At 38.7% G+C, this 18879-nt stretch overlaps 1 protein-coding gene across 1 annotated transcript; it reads left to right on the top strand.

Moving 5' to 3' along the window:
• Positions 1-2205: 2205 nt before the first annotated feature.
• Positions 2206-17646, top strand: LOC143859026 (uncharacterized). Its single transcript, XM_077369703.1, has 6 exons — positions 2206-4334; positions 4420-5001; positions 5046-5458; positions 14819-15418; positions 15547-15993; positions 16277-17646. Exons 1-6 carry the CDS (start codon positions 2323-2325, stop codon positions 17401-17403), a joined length of 5181 nt encoding a protein of 1726 aa, XP_077225818.1. The 5' UTR covers positions 2206-2322; the 3' UTR covers positions 17404-17646.
• The last annotated feature ends 1233 nt before the right edge of the window (positions 17647-18879 follow it).

Here is an 18879-nt window from a genome sequence, read left to right as displayed (position 1 = left end):
TTTTACTTTATAATAATTTATTAATTGATGTATAACAACTACTTTTTGCCCCCTCTGGTGCACATTCCTGGCTCCGCCCCTGCCTATAGTGTAAAGGAGAATTCATAAATACACTAGAGGGGGTTGTCCCACGTAAAAAAGGGGGTGAATATATCACATTTCCCAGTATAGAACATAAAGTTCAAGTGAAATGATATATCCGTCCCCTATTTTTACTTGGCGCAGCCCCTATAGTGTAAAAGAGAATTTATAAATACACTAGAGGGGGTTGTCCCAAGCAAAAAAGAGGGCAAACATATCACTTCCTAGTGTGAAACGTAAAGAAAAAGTGAAATGATATATTCGCCCCTATTTTTACTTGGGACAGCCACATTTAGTGTAAAAGATCGTTCATAAATACACTAGAGGAGGCTGTCCCAAGTGAAAAAGGGGGCAAATATGTCACTTCCCTATGTAAAATGTAAAGCAAAAGTAAAATGATGGCTGAAGATGTGCATTTCTGTCCTCTTTGGGAAAAGTAACCCCCCTTGCTTTGGCCATTTTCAAACCCCCCAACCCCACACACACGGTATTTAAGGGAAAAAGTCCATTTTTAAGGTCATTTTCCCTTAGGGTCTGTTCAGTTGCACGACGGAAATGGAAAAGATAAGGAAATGACGTGGCAGAAGGAAACGGAAAGGAAAAGAAACTGCTAAGAAAGCGGTAGGAGTTCGCATTCAGTTACCAGGGAAAGGAAAGGAAACAACAAAGAAACAGCAGGAATGTACATTCGGTACAACAGAAACCCCAATCGAAGCCCCAAAGACTAGAGATCAAAGCACCTAAATTTGAACCATCATATAAACCCCTAAATCATATTGAAGAACTTTGAATAAAGCTAAATCTGAACCCAAAAGTACAACAGAAACCCCAATCTAAAAAAAAATAAAATCAAAACAATGGCATAGAAAGAGATTGGGGGTTTCGGCAAAATCAGAAACCCTAACTCCAACAATGAAAACCAGAAACCCTAAAAAAATCAAAACAATGAAACCCTAACTCCAACAAGTCAAAACCAGATTAGGGGTTTTTGCAAAAAAAAAAGAAAGAGAAATAGATTCAATGAAACCCTAAAATATGAACCCTAAAAAACAAAAATCAGAGTTGAATGGCACTTTAATCTTACCAAGAGATGGAAAATTGGCAGAGAGAGAGAGAGAGAGAGAGAGAGAGAGAGAGAGATCAGAGTTCGATCCCTGCATCTCCATTACTCTGTTCTTCAAAAAACTCTTTATTTGTAATAAAAAAAAAGGCAGAGAAAGAGAGAGGAAGAGAGAGAGAGAGAGGAAGAGAGAGAGAGAGAGAGTACTCACATTTTGTTGCTCCGAGAGAATAGAGACAAAGGGAATGGAGACGACAAGAGTGGACGTCGAAGAAGAACCATGGTTCTTTTTTTTCGACGAGAGGAGTATTTCGCTCGTTCTAGGGCTTTTTTTTTCGACAACTTATGTTTCATCGGGGGAAAAAATGCGAATCTGAGCTATTCTCACGGATTTGGAGTTACGGAAATGGCCTTGCCACGTTGGATTATAATGATTCCATGTCAGACTGGCGCTTTCCTCGCGCTTTTAGTATCCGAGCAACAAAACGTCCATTTTAACGCGTTTCTGCGGAAAAGGTACCCCTTTTCCTTTCCGTTTCCATTTCCATTTCCGCGGCTCAACTGAACACACCCTTATAGATTTGACATCCTTGAAAATTTCCTTAGCAACGAAGAAATTTGAAAAAATAAAAGAATATGGAAAATGAGTTTAACCTACTACAATAAACAATAATAAAAGATGCGCCCTTGGCTAGGGGGTTGGACTTTTTGGACCCCCTATTTGTCGTTTGCGCCAAAATAATGTGCAAAACCCTTCTGAACTTGTAGAAGTCTATTCATACGCTGCTTCGTGGTGAGGAAAAGAAGACAAAGTTACTAGAACATAATAAAGGAACGTTACAAAAGAAATTGAAAGTAAGGTTATCAACTACAGCAAATGTGTCTATAAACATTGGCCCTTTTATTTACCTGGAACATCCTCCTCTAGTGTATTTATGACCACTTTTTTAACACTAGATGGGTTGTCCCATGTAAAAAAAGGGCGAATATAAGGCAAACTTAAAAGAAAAAGAAGATCCATGAAAAATGAAAATAAAAAAGGAATAGTAAAAAGAAGAGGAGCCTATATACCGAGAAACCATCTTAGAGAAACCATCTTACTGGAAGAAGCTTGCAAGATATCTATGTGATTCTACTCGGTCTAGCTTGAGAGAAATTTGTTATCCTATTACCAAGGAAATATGGCGGATGCTATCATTAATATACTACTTAGGAATTTGAACTCTCTGATCCAAAATGAGCTTCAGTTACTGGGGGATGTTAAGGATGATGTGGAAGAGCTTCAGAGAATCTTACCGATGATTCGTGATATACTCCCAAACGCAGAGGCGATGGCGGTCAAGAATGGGCAGCTGAAGGGTTGGCTCTCAAATCTTACAGATGCGGGCTATGATGCAGATGACATCTTGACAGATTGGGCTGTGGAAGCTCAGCGATTACGCTCAATTGGTTGTGGCAACATCCAGGTAAGCAATACCTTCTTACCTTGTATTCAATTCCAACGCCATAAGATCGCAACTAGGACAAAAAAGATCCTCAAGAGATTACAAAAAATTACAGAAGATAGGGAAAGGTTCAAATTGGATGTAACAACTACGACTCCTGAGAGTCAAGAGAGAACACCCACCATGTCCTTAGTAAATGAATTACAAGTTTATGGGAGAGACGAGGATAAAGAAAAGATTGTGAAACTATTGCTAACCGATGCGGGTAATGAAGATGATGTCCAGGTTATTGCCATAGTTGGCAAGGGGGGTCTGGGGAAAACCACACTAGCTAAATTGGCCTACAACCACGAGAGTGTAAAGGACCATTTTATGCTAAGAATGTGGATTCATGTGTCACAAGATTTTGATGTTACTAGAATTGTAAAAGCAATTTTAGAATCTGCAACTGGAAGTCCAACTGCTCTTACACAGTTGGATGGGATGCAAAAAAGCCTCCGAGAAATAATTTGCGAGAAGAGATTTTTGCTTGTACTTGATGATGTATGGAACGAGGATAGAGAAAAGTGGGATAGTCTGAAGCAAATCTTAACATGTTGTAAAGGGAGCAAAATCATTGTAACGACTCGTAATCAAACGATTGCATCGATGATGGGTGCGCTTCATGAATCCCTCCACTTGACTGGTTTATCAGACAGTGATTGTTGGTCTCTGTTTGAGAGTCAAGCATTTGTATCAGGGAGAAGTGAAGAGCACCCAAACTTGGTTGCAATTGGTGAAGAGATTGTCAAGAAATGTAGGGGTGTGCCGTTAGCGGCAAAGGCATTAGGAAGCCTCCTGCGTCTCAAAAGGGAGGAAGCTTCATGGTTGTCTGTAAGAGACAGCGACACATGGGAACTACAAGGAGATGAACTTTTGCCGGCTCTAAGACTGAGCTATACTAATTTGCCATCTCATCTAAGGCAATGTTTTTCTTTTTGTGCTTTGTTCCCTAAAGGCTTTACCATTGAGAAAGAAGAACTTATTCTTTTGTGGATGGCTAATGGCTTTGTTACCCCTAATGGAAGAATGGAGTTGGAAGACATTGGAAATGAGATTTTCAATGATTTATTATGGAGGTCTTTCTTCCAAGACATAGAAAAAGATTATTGCAGAAATATAACAAGTTGCAAGATGCATGACTTTGTGAAAGATCTTGCACAGTCTATTATTGGGAACAAGTGTCATATCATGGATTCGGCAGAAACAAAAAATATTCCTCCATCGACCCAATATTTCTATTCTAATTATCTTTTACTATTAAATTATCAGAGGTTGTATGAGGCCAAAACCATACGGACAATACTATTTGGCCGTGGTTGTTTTTATGAGGCCAAAACCATCAAGGGACTTGGATACTTGAGATGCCTAGATGTTAGGCGTTGGGAACGTACATGGATCCCAGATTCCATATGCAATTTGAAGCAGCTAAGATACCTCAACCTCTCCTATAGTGTATACATTGAAACATTACCTGAATCGATTGCCAACCTACAAAATTTGCAAACATTGAAACTGAGAGAATGTGGCAACCTCCGCAATTTGCCCAAGGACATGAGAAAAATGAGTAGCCTCAGACATGTAGATACTTATGGATGTAGGTCATTAACTTGTGTGCCCATTGGAATTGGGCAGCTGAGTTGTCTCCAGACGCTATCCATTTTCATTGTGGGTTACGAGGAGAACTATCAATTAAAAAACTTGGCCGTGTGAGAAATGGAATTGTGCTGAACACGCCAACTTGAAAAGCAAGAAAAACCTCAGAGAATTGGAGTTGTCATGGGAGTATGATAGTGGTGATGTTGAGATGCAGGAAAAAGTGTTAGAAGGCCTTGAACCACACTGTAATTTGAAAGATTTGCGGATAAAAGGCTATAACGGTATTCGATTTCCAGGATGGATACAGAATTCATTACTCACAAATCTAGTTAATGTTTCTCTTAACAATTGCTGGAGATGTGAAAATCTCCCACCACTTGGGCAACTTCCCTCGCTCAAGAATCTTGAGATATCTGGAATGTCTGCATTGAAGCAGATCAACAATGAGTTTTACGGTAATAACACATTGAATGGATTTTCCTTTCCATCTTTAAAAAGACTATCCCTATGTGATATGGATAATTTAGAGATGTGGGCAGTGGAGGAAGGAGGAGTTTTTCCTTGCCTCGATGGATTGAGGATTGAATGCTGCACAAAGTTGATCACCTTGCCATGTTTTCTGCATCTTACCTCCCTTCATATTGATCATCTAGATGAGATGTCATCCTTTCCAGAAAGCTTTCTTCGAGATGGCAATGCACTCCAACGTTTAGAAATTTCGGATTGCTACAAGTTGAGGAGTCTTCCTAGGGAGCTCGACAATTTTGTTGCTCTCAAGTCATTGAGCATTTCGGCTTGTAAGGAACTGGTGTCTTTGCCAGGGGATTGCGAAACGTCACATCTCTCGAAAAGTTAGGGATTAAATGGTGTGAAAACCTTGCATCATTACCCGAGGAAGGAGTACTAAGGGGTTTGAAATCTCTTCAATCATTGGTTATTGGGGGCTGTAAAAAGCTTGTTTCTTTGCCGGATGACTTGCGGTACCTGACTGCCCTCAAAAATCTGAAAATTGATTGTTGTGATGACTTGGCATCATCGCTAGATGGGGGGCGTTTGAAATCTCTTCAGTCATTGGAAATAAGTAATTGTGATGAGTTGGCATCATTGCCAGATGGGTTACAGCATGTCACCACACTGCAACATCTATCTATTGAAGGATGTCGGAGAATGGTGAATTTGCCAGAGTGGGTCGAAAAGCTCACATCGCTTCAATCTTTGACCATCGACCATAATGGTAATATGACTTCTTTGCCCGCTGGACTACAACGCCTCACCTCACTCCAACAACTGTTTATTAACGGTTGTCTACTTTGTCCCACGCCCAACAACGGAGAAGATGACCATCCCAGGTTCTCCGACTCACGTTTGTTCTTCCCACGTTACCATGCCCACTGAAACGGTGATTTTATCTTCTCCGACTCACTCTACCATCCCAGGTTTGTTATTTCCTAATCCCCTCTTTATCTTTTAATTATATAACGTACTTTCTTTCTTTCTTTAATTTTTCTGCATCTATCTAACCAATTTTTACCAGATAATTTTCTGCTACTTTTTTGGCTGCAATTTGGAGGATTTTCTACAGATTTGTGGCTGAGTTTGGGGGTAGAATTCTCTGTTTGGGATTTGCTCTGCTCTTGTGTCAGAGGTCTATGTTGGTTTTTATATGTTTCTTTGAGGTTGTGGTCTGCTCTTGGGGATTGCTATTTGGTTTTTGCTTCTATTTTCAGTTATGTACTAAGCCTCTGTTGTGGTAGTTTTAGTAAGGGTTGCCTCTTTCTATCTGATTGTTGTCTTCTTGTAGTGTGTTTGCCCATGTTATGTCCTAGGCAAGGTGGATAGTCCTCCTCCTTTTGGATTTTTCTATAGATTTCAGATGTGGATTCTAGTGTGGAGATTGTGGTTCATGAAGGCTTTCTTGATCAAAATTTAGTGAAATGTATTTCTGATAAACATTATCTCTATTTCAACTTTTCTAGAGGCTTATTTGTATCACTAAATTCTGTAAGCACTTTTATAGATGCCGATTATTGTCACTAAATTATCTACTCTCTGTTGTCTCTCTATTTTTTGTGAGCATTTCAAATTGTGTTGGATCCTATTATTGCTTTACCTAATTAAAATTTGTAATGAGTTGGAACTTTTAGTGTAGTTTTATTTTAATTCATTCTAATCAGATTTTATTTTAGTTATGTACTTCTCTTCTTTTATTATTTAAAAAGCTGTCAAAGGTTATTACAGTTTCCAAAACGCTCTCTAAACCAATTAAAACAGAAAAGACAATCTAAGTTTCTGCAATTAGGTAATGCCAATACCGGTGGCCTAAACAAAACATGTTGCTCTTGTTATTCAATAGAAGGGACAAAAAAATTAAGAAGACATAAGAATGTAATTCTCCCATCAACAACAAAGCAAACACATTATAATCAATAGTTTCGTCTTTGGCTAGGCAATTCAGTGGTATCAGGTTCATCACACATAGGTGATGTGAAGTAGAAGGGCCCAAGTGTATACTTGATCAGATCTCCATAAACATGAGAGGGTCGACTGAGCTTCACCTCCGACCGACCTCCGGCAAAGTCGGTGAGGATGTTACATGAGGGTTCTGGCAATGACACAAGCCTCACGAGCAATCTCCGGCTTTCAATTCCTTCCCATTGATGTATCTCTCAACACTCATTTCAAACTCGCCCTCTCCGTCGGTCTCGTCACTTGTATAGTACACTACTCTTTCCCGCTCGTCCATGCATGTTAATGCAACCGAGCAGCCTACATGTACTATACTTTTATTCATTTCATGAGATTAATTGACGAGTGTAATTAGTGCAAATTTGTGCATATTTAGATGATTCATAACACCCTTTTTGGTAAATTACAAGTAGAGAAACTTTTTTGAATGATCATTATTTCTTTTAGGCTCCGTTTCTTTCGACATTAAATGGGCATAAAACAAATTTTACATCCATTTTTTTCTTTCAACATAAAGATGAACTTGAAATTTATTTTATATTGTAAAAATGAGCGTAAAACAAATTTTACGTCCAATTTTACATCAAACGAAACGGAGCCTTAATAGTGTCACGCCCATTCTTATGCCCATTTTACGTCGAAAGAAATGGAACGGGTGTAAAATTTGCCAGAACACCCATTGTTGGTCGAAAGAAAGGAAGCCTAAATGAAACAATCATCCTATGGATGGAAGATTAATCTAATGCTCTTGGTCCCACCTTCATCGGATGATTCAAAACCATTGATAAAGCATGATGAAAAAAGACCTTTTTTAAAATGTTTACAAGCCATTGATTTTTGAATGCCTCAATCTTGGGAATAAGATCTCCATGTGGCATCAGACCTATATCCACTGGTTCATCCTGTTATGACCCATCAGATCAACGGTCTCAATTCTAACCATTGAATAGGGAGGGTAACTTCAAAGGCAATCCTAGCTTATCAGGTAGAGAAGGAATAATAAGATAAGAAACCATAAAGGTGAGATTTTATTTGCTTCTTATTTTTATGATAATGGCACTAACTTGAAGGCAAATACTAGAAGTATGTTAGATACAAAAAGGAGTAGAGAGTACCCTGGATAGGCCGGGTCCCATGGGCCCACTCGTTCCAGCCTTGGGTGCAGTCTTGGCACATCACCTTTCCTCCCACACGGATAACTTTTGTCTCATCTTTCCAAGCTTCCATGACTTTGCACCCCATCAAAAGAAATACAACAATAACATACAGAAATGAGCTTCCCATCTCTCTCTCTCTCTCTCTCTCTCTAGTGAGAATCTGCACATCTTATATAGGGAAATGGTATCTGCACTCCCTTGTCTTGATAATGGCACTCCCTCGCTTCATTGAATACTTTTCATATTGGCTGCTGATAGACACAACCTTGTTTTCACACTTGCAATAACTCATCCTGTCTTTTCTGTTTTAATTGGCTTATGAGACCTTTGTGAGAACTGAAATAACCATTAACAGCTGTCTAAATAATAAAAGACAAGACAATTTAGTGCTATTATCAAAATATGGTAGTGCCAGCATCAGTCGCCTATATCAATCTATTATAATACTAGTGGGCAACCCGTGCGATGCACGGGGTGAGAAAGAAAAGGAAAATAATAAAAAATGCATTAAAACTGTTTTAAAAAAGAAGAATTTTAATCGAAATTCAAAATAAACACAAAATTACGGAGATAGTTTCGAGTTCAATAATCAATTTTGGACTAAAAAACGATTCTCAAAATCCAAGACAAACTGGCCCTAACAAAACTCAGATGGCTCAATTGTAACACTCAATTAAAGAAGTTTGACCTAAAAATTAAAACAAAGAAATGGATGCAGCTGAAAGGATAAAGGTGTATCTATCAAAAAACATGGTGTAGTTAGACGTGGCCGAGTAGCTTGTACATTAATTTATAGTGGCACCCATAAATTTAGGCATCGTGCACCATATGCGTTTAGTTAACCCACGCTATAACAGAAGTTGAAAATAATATCATCCAAGCCATCATTTGATAAATGATATCTATAAGCTCTAGAATATTTAAAAAGGAAGAAAAGGATCTTCCAATAAACTTCAGTCTACATGTTCCAATATTATGGCAGCCATTAATTCATGATGTATTAGTTAAGTGCAGCCACTGGCAATTTCTTCAAGACTCTTGTCATTCAAGATATATAGCAGTCACTTAGAATAAGATTGTTTAATCAATAATTCATTGAGATGGGCTTAAGAAGAAACCTCTAGAAATTACAAAAATAGGGATATGATGGGACTATGGGAGAAGCATGCCAGAGATTCTCAGCTACTTTTCTTTCATAATATGAAAACCTGGACTGTTAAATGATCTTGCCTGATTCTTCTACAAAAGGCTGCTAAGAGACTTGAAAAGCAACTTCAAATTTATCTAAGTAGTAAAATTGCAAGAAGGGGATTCACCTCAAAGTTCTTCAGAGTGAATATAAGGGGGTAAGAGACTTAAGGATCAGTTCAGTGTTCTAGGGGGTAGAATGGATGAATGCACTGCTCTGCAAAGCAAGGAGGAAAGAAATTGTATATAGCGTCTGTTTTTTATGTCACAAAAAAGAAAAATGGATCACATAGAGGGACTGAATGATCCTAACCCTCTGATCTGTAGAGGGACTGAATGATCCTAACCCTCTATAGATTGGAGGGTTAGGATCAACACATGGAAATGATTTTTGGGAAACAATCTATTTAGGGTGTGGCCCATCTAATGGACGGTTTGGATCATCCTATGGTGCGGGCCATACCGTACTTTTAATAAAGTGAGGAGTGCAATCATCAAAATACATTAGTGCTGATAACATTTCCCTTATAAATTATTGGAGCATTAATTATTAGGGTAAATGATATCAACACAACCATATTTTGATATTTTACCTAACTCATCTTGTCGTTTAGTGTTTAAAGAGCTGTCAAAAGGTTATTACATTTCCCAAAACCTCTCACTAGCCAACTAAAGAAGAAAAGACAGCAGGGTTTGTGCAAAAAATCAAAATAAGGCTGTGCTCATAACATTTCCCATTATCATAACCCATACTAAATTTGTATCCTAAAACTATTCCTTAATGGTTTTAGGATTGTAGTTTTATAATGAACATTGATACTAGATATCACAATACTTTGCCCGGTAACAAAACCCTTTTCAACATTTCCAGGTCATGCTTTTTTGTTGGAGATTAAGATGGATCAATATGTATTAGAATATTGGGTTAATTGGGGCATTTCTAACATTGGAGATCTCTATGATTATTAGGTAACAGATATCTTCACACTCTTTCCAACTAGTCATGAATAAACAAAGCCATGATAGAGCGAAGTGCATGTGTATTGGCTAATCTGCCTAAAGGATGACTGGGTTGTAAAATCAGAATTAAAGCCTGTAAAAGATTAGCAGATTTGCACTACAAGGACACTCGATACCAAACAAAAAGGAAATTGAAGACTATAGATGTCATGTTGTGTCCATAGTGAGTTAAAAGTCTTGAGAATACAAACTCAACTTCATTTTTCATAGGTTGTATTATAATCCGGGTTTACTTTTAATTGAAAGGTTTAATGATATTGTTGGTTTACTCCTATACCAGTTGACAACCAATGTAACCACATCCTCCAGTCCATGTTAAGGAAGTTGGGTCATTTTGTTTCAGTTAGAAAAGGCTACATAATCGTCATTAAGGGTATTTTAGTGATTTGAAACATGTAGTAAATAAGACATTCTACTCATATATTTTGTATGAATGATAATACACTCTCCCATATGTTTGGTCGTCTTTTCTCTTTTATTCTCTCCTTAAGACATTCTCTGTTATTCTACTCATATAATTAGTATTTATCTATTTTTCATCTCTTAAACCCTAGGTCCTTTTTCTTTCCCCAAATATTCATTACAAATCATCCCCAACTCCAACCCTATGAATTTTCTCTAGGACATCTCTTTCTTTTCTTATTATTCTCTACCTTCCATGTTCTCGTTAGTATCTTACTACTCAATGCTCACGTTAGTATCTGCCTAAGTAAGGAGCTTACAAACAAAGGTATGCCCCATCTTCATTAAGCTAGGTCCATTTTAGCTCTCCTTTGCACTTGAATCTCTATCTATCTTCTCTCATCATTGCAAATCAGTCCACCCTCCCCCTATCATGTCATATTGTCATGCATCATTATTTAGTTTCTTTTCCACTTCAAAATTATATGACTTCTCATCTCAAGAAAATGTGGTAAACAATATCCATATAATGTTTAAAGTAAAAAGCTGAAGGCTGACACCAAGAATTTAGAATTAAAATCCACATATGCCAAGTGGTCATTTAGAAGCAAAAATAAATTGTACAATTGTAATAAACATATAAAAATGAAGTAGCAAGCTCATTGATATCAGAAATAAAATGCAGCAACAAATATTTCTACAAATACCAACAAAATATACTTACCGGTAATTCCCTCTCAAGATTCCACAATCCTTGTTCTTCATCAAATCTCAAAGGAATTCTCTACAAGAAAGTGGGAAAATTATTAACAGGCATAAAAATGGAACCATGAAATCAAATGACAATAATTTTCATGTGAAAATATTTCAAAGTTGGTTATGATGGGGATCCACGGCGTAGAAGGAAGAAGACAGTCTGGACAGAGCCCTGGTTATGACAAATGGATGCGGAGATTTGGAGTAGGGTTGCAACTCGGGTCAATTTTTGCTAATTCGGGTTGTGCTTTTACCTTAAAATCGGGTTGGATTCGGGTTGATATCTATTCATATTTTAGCAAAAGCTCAACCCGACCCGACCCGAGTTGCACCCCAAATTTGGAGAGAAAGTCAATCTCTCTCTCTCTGTTTTTTTTTTTTTTTGACAATCTTCTCCAGAACAGTGATTGCTGAGAAGTACAGGTTGAGCATTGGGGGCTAGGAATCTATGGAAAATTATAGGTAGATGGGATTAACAGTTTGGAGAGATACAATGAAAAATTTCTACATTGTTCCAAAACATCATTTGATTCAGAGTTGGACGTGGGAGGACAATTAGATTCTTGATGGACTGTTGGTGGGGGTCGAATGCTGTTCTTGCTGATTTCCCCGACTTGTCCAGAGTGTGGCTTGTAATAGGAATGCCTGTGTGATTGTTTCGATAGGCGGAATGGGAAGGTTGAAAGGAAAATTCAATTTTTTTGGAACTTGTTTGATAGAGGTGCACCGTGACGGTTATTTATAGTAGGATTGACTCAAATCTACATTTGAAGAAGCGATATTGACTGGAGAATCTGGATATGGGAGTTGACTGAGAAGTTCTCAATTCAATCCTTCTGCCAACACCTTGTTATGTCTGCTTCTTCATCCTCTGCCAGAAAAGCTTGGAAGATTCATGCACCACATGGTCTGTGTGTTTTGTTGGACTATCTGCCTCAACAAAATTTTGATGGTGGACCACCTCTGTAGTCGAAACCAAGGTTGCCAGAGCGGGAATCGAAACGGGAATCGAAAGCGGGAATCGAAGGCTCCTAGGGAAGAATCCTACCCAAGGTTGCCAGAGCGGGAATCGAAAGCGGGAATCGAAACGGGAATCAAAGTGGGAATCGAAGGCTCCCAGGGAAAAATCCTGCTTCCTTGGTCGAAACCAATTAGTTGTTAATCATTGTGCCTTATGCATGGGGGATGGAAAATCTATTTATCATCACTTTATTCATTGTTGAGTTGCTAGAGAATTGTGGTCTTTAAATTTAAACAAATTTGGGATTAATTGGATCTTTCCTTCTCGTATTGCAGATTTGTTGGAGCAAGAGTTCTGTAAATATGATTTCCCCCAGCCTGCCACTTGACCGAGAGTAATGCAAATCAGCACATGCACCTCAACACGAGACCCCGTGAAGTCGCCTTCTAGCAAATTGACCCCACCAAATATGCCTTTGAATAACTACCTTCTCTAAGGCAAACTCAACTCCATCTTCTAATGAGTGACCTCCTTCTCTGTCGACCATCGACTTCATCAATATGGCAAAACACTTCCTTGCACTCAAAGCACAATACACGTCAACTCATCCAACATACCTCCATGTTTGGTCCCCACTAGAGTCATCTCTCTTGGCCTCTTGCCATGTTAGGGTCACCTTGCACAAGGATTCCCATCTCTTTTGTTTATGTACATTTCTCTAGCGTTGAAATGTTCAACACTATTTCTTAGGGAAAGGCCTCTCCATAAAGCTTACTATCTAATCATCTCTAAGACCCTTTGCCATATGATAATCCCATCATTCAACTGCAGGACCACGTCCAACTTCGCATCTGCCAATTCCAAACTATATCAGAACCATAGGTTGCATGGCATGTACCAACCAATCCTCTGAAGGTCTCTGCTCTTTCACTTCTTCAAGCATACTCAACAATGTTAGCACCGTCGTTGAAAGGAAAAAAATCCGCTCATGCCACTTCAAGTAAGAAGTACATTGTTCACATAGAACCATTCTCTTTGTAGCACTAACACAATAGCACTAGGAATTCTTGACATTTTGCCTCCACCATATCAACTTTGATAAGATCTCCAAGCTTCTGCTCTTAACTACCCTGCTCTTGAAGCAGCCCATGGCAAATGCACAGTTCAATGATGCCTCACACAACAGTCAGAAATCTTTCATTTACGCTTCGGAAGGAATCCCACATTAGCTATGTCCAACCCACTGGCCTTCCTAGGTGTCAAACACTTTTCTCAATCAAGATTACGAAGCTGGCAGAACTTGGCCACATTTAGGTCAACTCAACTTTGCTACAAAGCTGATAAGGTTCCTGATCTCTTGTGCTTCTGCACTTGAAATGAACCAACCATAGACATAACCACTTCAACAATTATACCAAGTACCGACACATTTTATATAATCACCTGCCACCAAAGTGCCGAATACACACAGTTCTACCTCGTAATTCTATGATTCACTGTTTGAGTCAAACGCGCATTGGAGACAGAGGAGGAAGTTGATGACTTGTCCAATGATGACTTGGTGTCTCCCTCCACCTCTATTGCTCCTCCATCTAGTAGTGGTTTTCTATTGATCTTTACCCCAATAAGAATGACAATGGTGTCTAAAAGAGGTTGAAGTTGGATGCATAAAAATCGAGATAAGACGCATGTCCCAATGGTTCAAGAGGCAGTTCATCAACTTCAAAAAGGAAGGGGTTGGAAATTAAGGTTGTGATGTGGAATCTTGATACTTAATTTTGGTTGAAAATGAGTTTTCATTGAGTTAACTTCGTAGCCATGGAAGACCAAAGAATTGATTTGTTGAACTAGTTGGATTTGTACAATCGGTTCTCAAAATCCAAAACAAATAGGGCCTAAACGTAAATACTGTACATAGCTACGGATTTAGTCATCACAATTATTAGCAAAAAAATAATAAAAAACAGAATAATACCAGCGATGGAATATAGCAAAGGCATTTTAGTGACAGACTAAATTCCATCGCTAAAGGCATATAGCAATGGATTTTGTCCATTTAGCGACGGATTTTGTCTATATCCCAGTAGTGTATTTCTTGTAGTCATCCCATTCTTTTCAAGATCATTTTTCAGTCGCTGATCCTCATTTAATTTGTACCCTTCAGAATAGGCATCACACTAGCTAGGTGAGCAATCTATTATATAGAATCTCTCTAGAATATAGGCCCAATGAGACAGACCTAATATCTTCCAAGATTTGTCTTTGTGAATTTTTATTCCATTGACGTAAGAGGCTTTACCGGCCTTGATATTTAGGTGTCGATGTTAAGGTCTGATAAGCTTTCTAGTAAAAATCTATTTCAGCAAAAAAATTCAAATCTTGAAAAAGGGATCTTTTCATAATATCAAGGGTAAGTTTGTTACAAGAGTTTGGTCTGATTTTATATATGAGAAATTATACGGTGTAAGCCCTCGATAGTCCCCGTATTTTTCTGAAAGTACTGTTTGGCCTGCACCATAGGATGATCAAACCCTCCATTTGAAGAGTCTATATAACAAACCATCTTACAGGAAGAAGCTTGCAAGATATCCTTGTGATTCTACTTGCTCTTTGCTCTAGAATTTTTTTTTTTTCTGTTACCAAGGAAATATGGCGGGTGCTATTGTTACTATACTGCTTAGGAATTTGAACTCTCTAATCCAAAACGAGGTTGATTTACTCGGGGGTGTTAAGGATGATTTGGAAGAGCTTAAGAAACAGTTAGGATTGATTGGTGATATAATCCCAAACGCAGAGGAGATGGCCATGAATGGGCAGCTCAAGGGTTGGCTCTCAAATCTTATGGATGCGGCCTATGATGCTGATGACATCTTATCAGACTGGGCTGTGGAAGCTCAGGGATTACACTCAATTGGGTTTGGCAACATCCAGGTAAGTAATTCCTTCTTACCTAGTTTTCAATTCCAACGCCATAAGATAGCAACCAGGACAAAAACGATCCTCACGAGAATACAAAATATTGTACAAGACAGGAACACGTTCAAATTGGATGTAACAACTACGAGTCCTGAGAGTCAAGAGAGAACACATACTGTGTCCGATGTGCATGAATCTGTGTCCGATGTAAATGAATTAGAAGTTTATGGGAGAGATAAGGATAAAGAAGAGATTGTGTGGCTATTGCAAGCCGATGTTAATAATAATGAAAATGAAGTCCCGGTTATTGCCCTAGTTGGGATGGCGGGTATGGGGAAAACCACATTAACTAAATTGGCCTTCAATCATGAGATTGTAATAGGCCATTTTCAGCTAAGCATGTGGATTTATGTGTCTCAAGATTTTCATGTTACTGGAATTGTAAAAAAAATTTAGAATCTGCAACTGGAACTAAAACAGATGTTACACAGTTAGAGGAGATGCGAAAAAAACTACAAAATATAATATGTGAGAAGAGATTTTTGCTTGTACTTGATGACGTATGGAACGAAGATGAAGGAGCGTGGGAGAAACGGAACCAAATCTTAAAATGTAACGTTAAAGGGAGCAAAATCATTGTGACTACTCGTAAAGAAACGGTTGCATCGATGATGGGTGGGCTTCATGGATCCCTCCTCCACTTGACTGGTTTATCATTCAGTGATTGTTGGTCTCTGTTTGAACGTCAAGCATTTGGATCAGGGAGAAGTGAAGAGCCTCAAAATTTGGTTCCAATTGGTGAACAGATTGTCGAAAAATGTGGGGGTGTGCCATTAGCAGCAAAGGCATTAGGAAGACTCCTGTGTGGCAAACAGGAAGCACGGTGGGAGTGGGTAAGAGACAGTCAGATATGGGAACTAGGAGAAAATGAAGTTTTGCCGGCTCTAATATTGAGCTATATTAATTTGCCATCTCATCTAAGGCAATGCTTTTCGTTTTGCTCTGTATTCCCTAAAGGCTTTACCATTCAGAAAGAAGAACTTATTCTTTTGTGGATGGCTAATGGCTTTGTTACCCCTAACGAAACTATGGAGTTGGAAGACATTGGAAATGAGATTTTCAATGATTTATTATGGAGGTTTTTCTTCCAAGACATAGAAAAAGACGACTCTGGAAATATAACAAGTTGCAAAATGCATGATTTGGTTCACGATCTTGCAGTCTGTTATTGGGAACAAGTGTCATATCGTGGATCGGGAAAAAATTGTAGATATTCCTACATCGACCCGATATGTCTATTCTCATTTGCCTTCACTATTAAAAGAGCAGAGGTTATACAAGGCCAAAACCATACGAACAATACTATTGGGCCATGTTTGTTATAATTTTGTCCCTAGCAACATAAAGAAACTTAGATACTTGCGATGCCTAGATCTTAGTCACATAAATGTTGATGAGATCCCCCATTCAATATGCAATTTGAAACAGCTAAGATACCTCAACCTCTCCGATAATTATCGCATTGAAACATTACCTGAATCGATTACCAAGCTACAAAATTTGCAAGCATTGAAACTGAGAGATTGTGATAACCTCCGTAATTTGCCTAGGGACATGAGAAAAATGAGGAGCCTCAGACATGTAGACGCTTATGGGGTTAGGTCATTAACTTGTGTGCCCATTGGGATTGGGGAGCTGAGTTGTCTCCAGATGCTATCTATTTTCATTGTGGGTGACGAGGAAGGACGCCGCCTCAGTGAGTTGAGCAATTTAAAGCTTAGAGGAGAACTATCAATAAAACAACTTAACCTTGTGAGAAATGCAAGTGATGCGAAACAAGCCAACTTGAAAAGCAAGAAAGACCTCAGAGAATTGGAGTTATCATGGGGGGATGATGATGGTGATGTTGAGATGCATGAAGAAGTGTCAGAAGGCCTTGAGCCACACGGTAATTTGAAATATTTGTGGATAAGAGACTATGAGGGTATTCGATTTCCAGGATGGATACATAATTCATTGCTCACAAATCTAGTTAATGTTTCTCTTTCAAATTGCCGGAGATGTGAAAATCTCCCACCACTTGGCCAACTTCCCTCGCTCAAGAGTCTTACGATACATGGAATGCGTGCAGTTTTGTGGCTGAGGTTGGGGGTAGAATTCTCTGATCGGGATTTTTGCTCTGCTCATGTTGGTTCATGTATGTTTCTTGAGGTTGTGGTCTGCTCTTGGGACAGGGGATTGCTATTTGATTTTTGCTTCTATTTTCACTCATGTACTAAGCCTCTGTTCTATCTGATTGTTGTCTTCTTATAGTGTGTTTGCCCATGTTATGTCCGAGGCAAGGCGCCTAGTCCTCCTCTTGGATTTTTCAATAGATTTCAGATGTGGAGATTGTGGTTTATGAAGGCTTTCTTCATCAAAATTTAGTGAAATGTATTTCTGATAAACATTATCTCTATTTCAACTTTTCTAGAGGCTTATTTGTATCACTAAATTCTGTACCCACTTTTGTTGATGCTGATAATTTTGATTCCAATAATCAGTTTTGGACTCAAATTCGATTCTCAATATCCAAAAGGAACAAGGCACAAAGTATAACTGATACCATTGAATTGATCGTGTTAATTTTTTTCCACTGCCAAACTGTTTATTAGACTCAAAAGAGGGCTTAGTTGAAGGGATTGGTGAGAAAAATAGTTTGAAAAGACAGAAACAGATATGCCCACTTGAAACCTTCTTAATCCCCAGTAGGAATTACCCTTCATCTATCCCTTCCTTCTCGAGGAGCATGTAGCCAGAAGCTTGAAAAAAAGGTTCCTGCTAATGACATGGCTATCTAGCAATCTGAGGAGTGCAATACAAAGTCGATCTAAGTCAGCTATAACCACCATGTCCTCTTTGTTGTTTTCATTATAGCTTAACCATTCATGTCAACTAGTCATCCCAAATTGGAGAAATGGGGTGGCCATCCCCTTTCTTTTGCGCTGTCCTCATAAGGGCCTCGGACAAGTGGTCATTCTCGAAGCTTTCTAATGCTAAACGGGTGAGAGATGGATCGATGAGAATCATTGGAATCCTAGCTTTAGCCTAAATAGTAAGAAAATATTCAGAAACGGCTTAGCAGAAGGAGATTTTTTGAAATACCTTTGCCTTACTCATTCTCCATGCCTAAAAGAAGGTAAGACCCATCATTTTACACCATTGCATCAAGATCAAGATAGGTGTAGGGCACCAATTACGCCTCATGTTTTGACATGGTAGTGCCCACCATGTCTACCCAAACCCCATTGCATCAACATGGTTCCCTACATTTTACACACGAGTGAGCCCGCCATCTCACCCATTTGAACAGTGGGATCCATAATTTTACCTCATGTTTTGATGGGGTGGGGCCCATTTTTTTTACACCGGTGGACACGCCATCTCATGCCTAACAAATGAATAAGACAAGATCTTCTAAAAAGTGAGCCAATGTGGTTGTTCTTTCCACCTAGCAACTTCATGGTTGTCGCTTGTGCCGAAATAAGGGATCTTATTATTATTTTATAAAACAAGTGGACATTTTAAATATAGTGTTTGCTAGGGGTGCAGGAAAATGAGTTTAATCTGGTTGGACTTTTTGGACACCTACCAACTTCATGGTTGTCGCTTGTGCCGAAATAAGGGATCTTATTATTATTTTATAAAACAAGTGGACATTTTTTAATAAAAAAATAGTTATTAAACGTAGTGTTTGGTAGGGGTAGGGCTACAAATGAGCCGAGACGAGCTTTGGGGTGTTCGGGCTCA

The sequence above is a fragment of the Tasmannia lanceolata genome, unplaced genomic scaffold, assembly GCF_043159265.1.
Source record: "Tasmannia lanceolata isolate RefF3 unplaced genomic scaffold, GAP_Taslan_0.1 ptg000029l, whole genome shotgun sequence".
NCBI lineage: Eukaryota > Viridiplantae > Streptophyta > Magnoliopsida > Canellales > Winteraceae > Tasmannia > Tasmannia lanceolata.
The sequence above is the reverse complement of the archived record's forward strand: the minus strand, read 5'-3'. Positions and strand labels throughout refer to the sequence as shown.

Coding starts and splice junctions, on each gene's coding strand:
- LOC143859026 (XM_077369703.1), top strand. CDS start 2,323: ATGGCGGATGCTATCATTAATATACTACTTAGGAATTTGAACTCTCTG. Junction 4,335..4,419: donor CAATTAAAAAACTTGGCCGT/GTGAGAAATGGA, acceptor GGAGTATGATAG/TGGTGATGTTGAGATGCAGG. Junction 15,994..16,276: donor GTGGGAGTGGGTAAGAGACA/GTCAGATATGGG, acceptor AAATATAACAAG/TTGCAAAATGCATGATTTGG.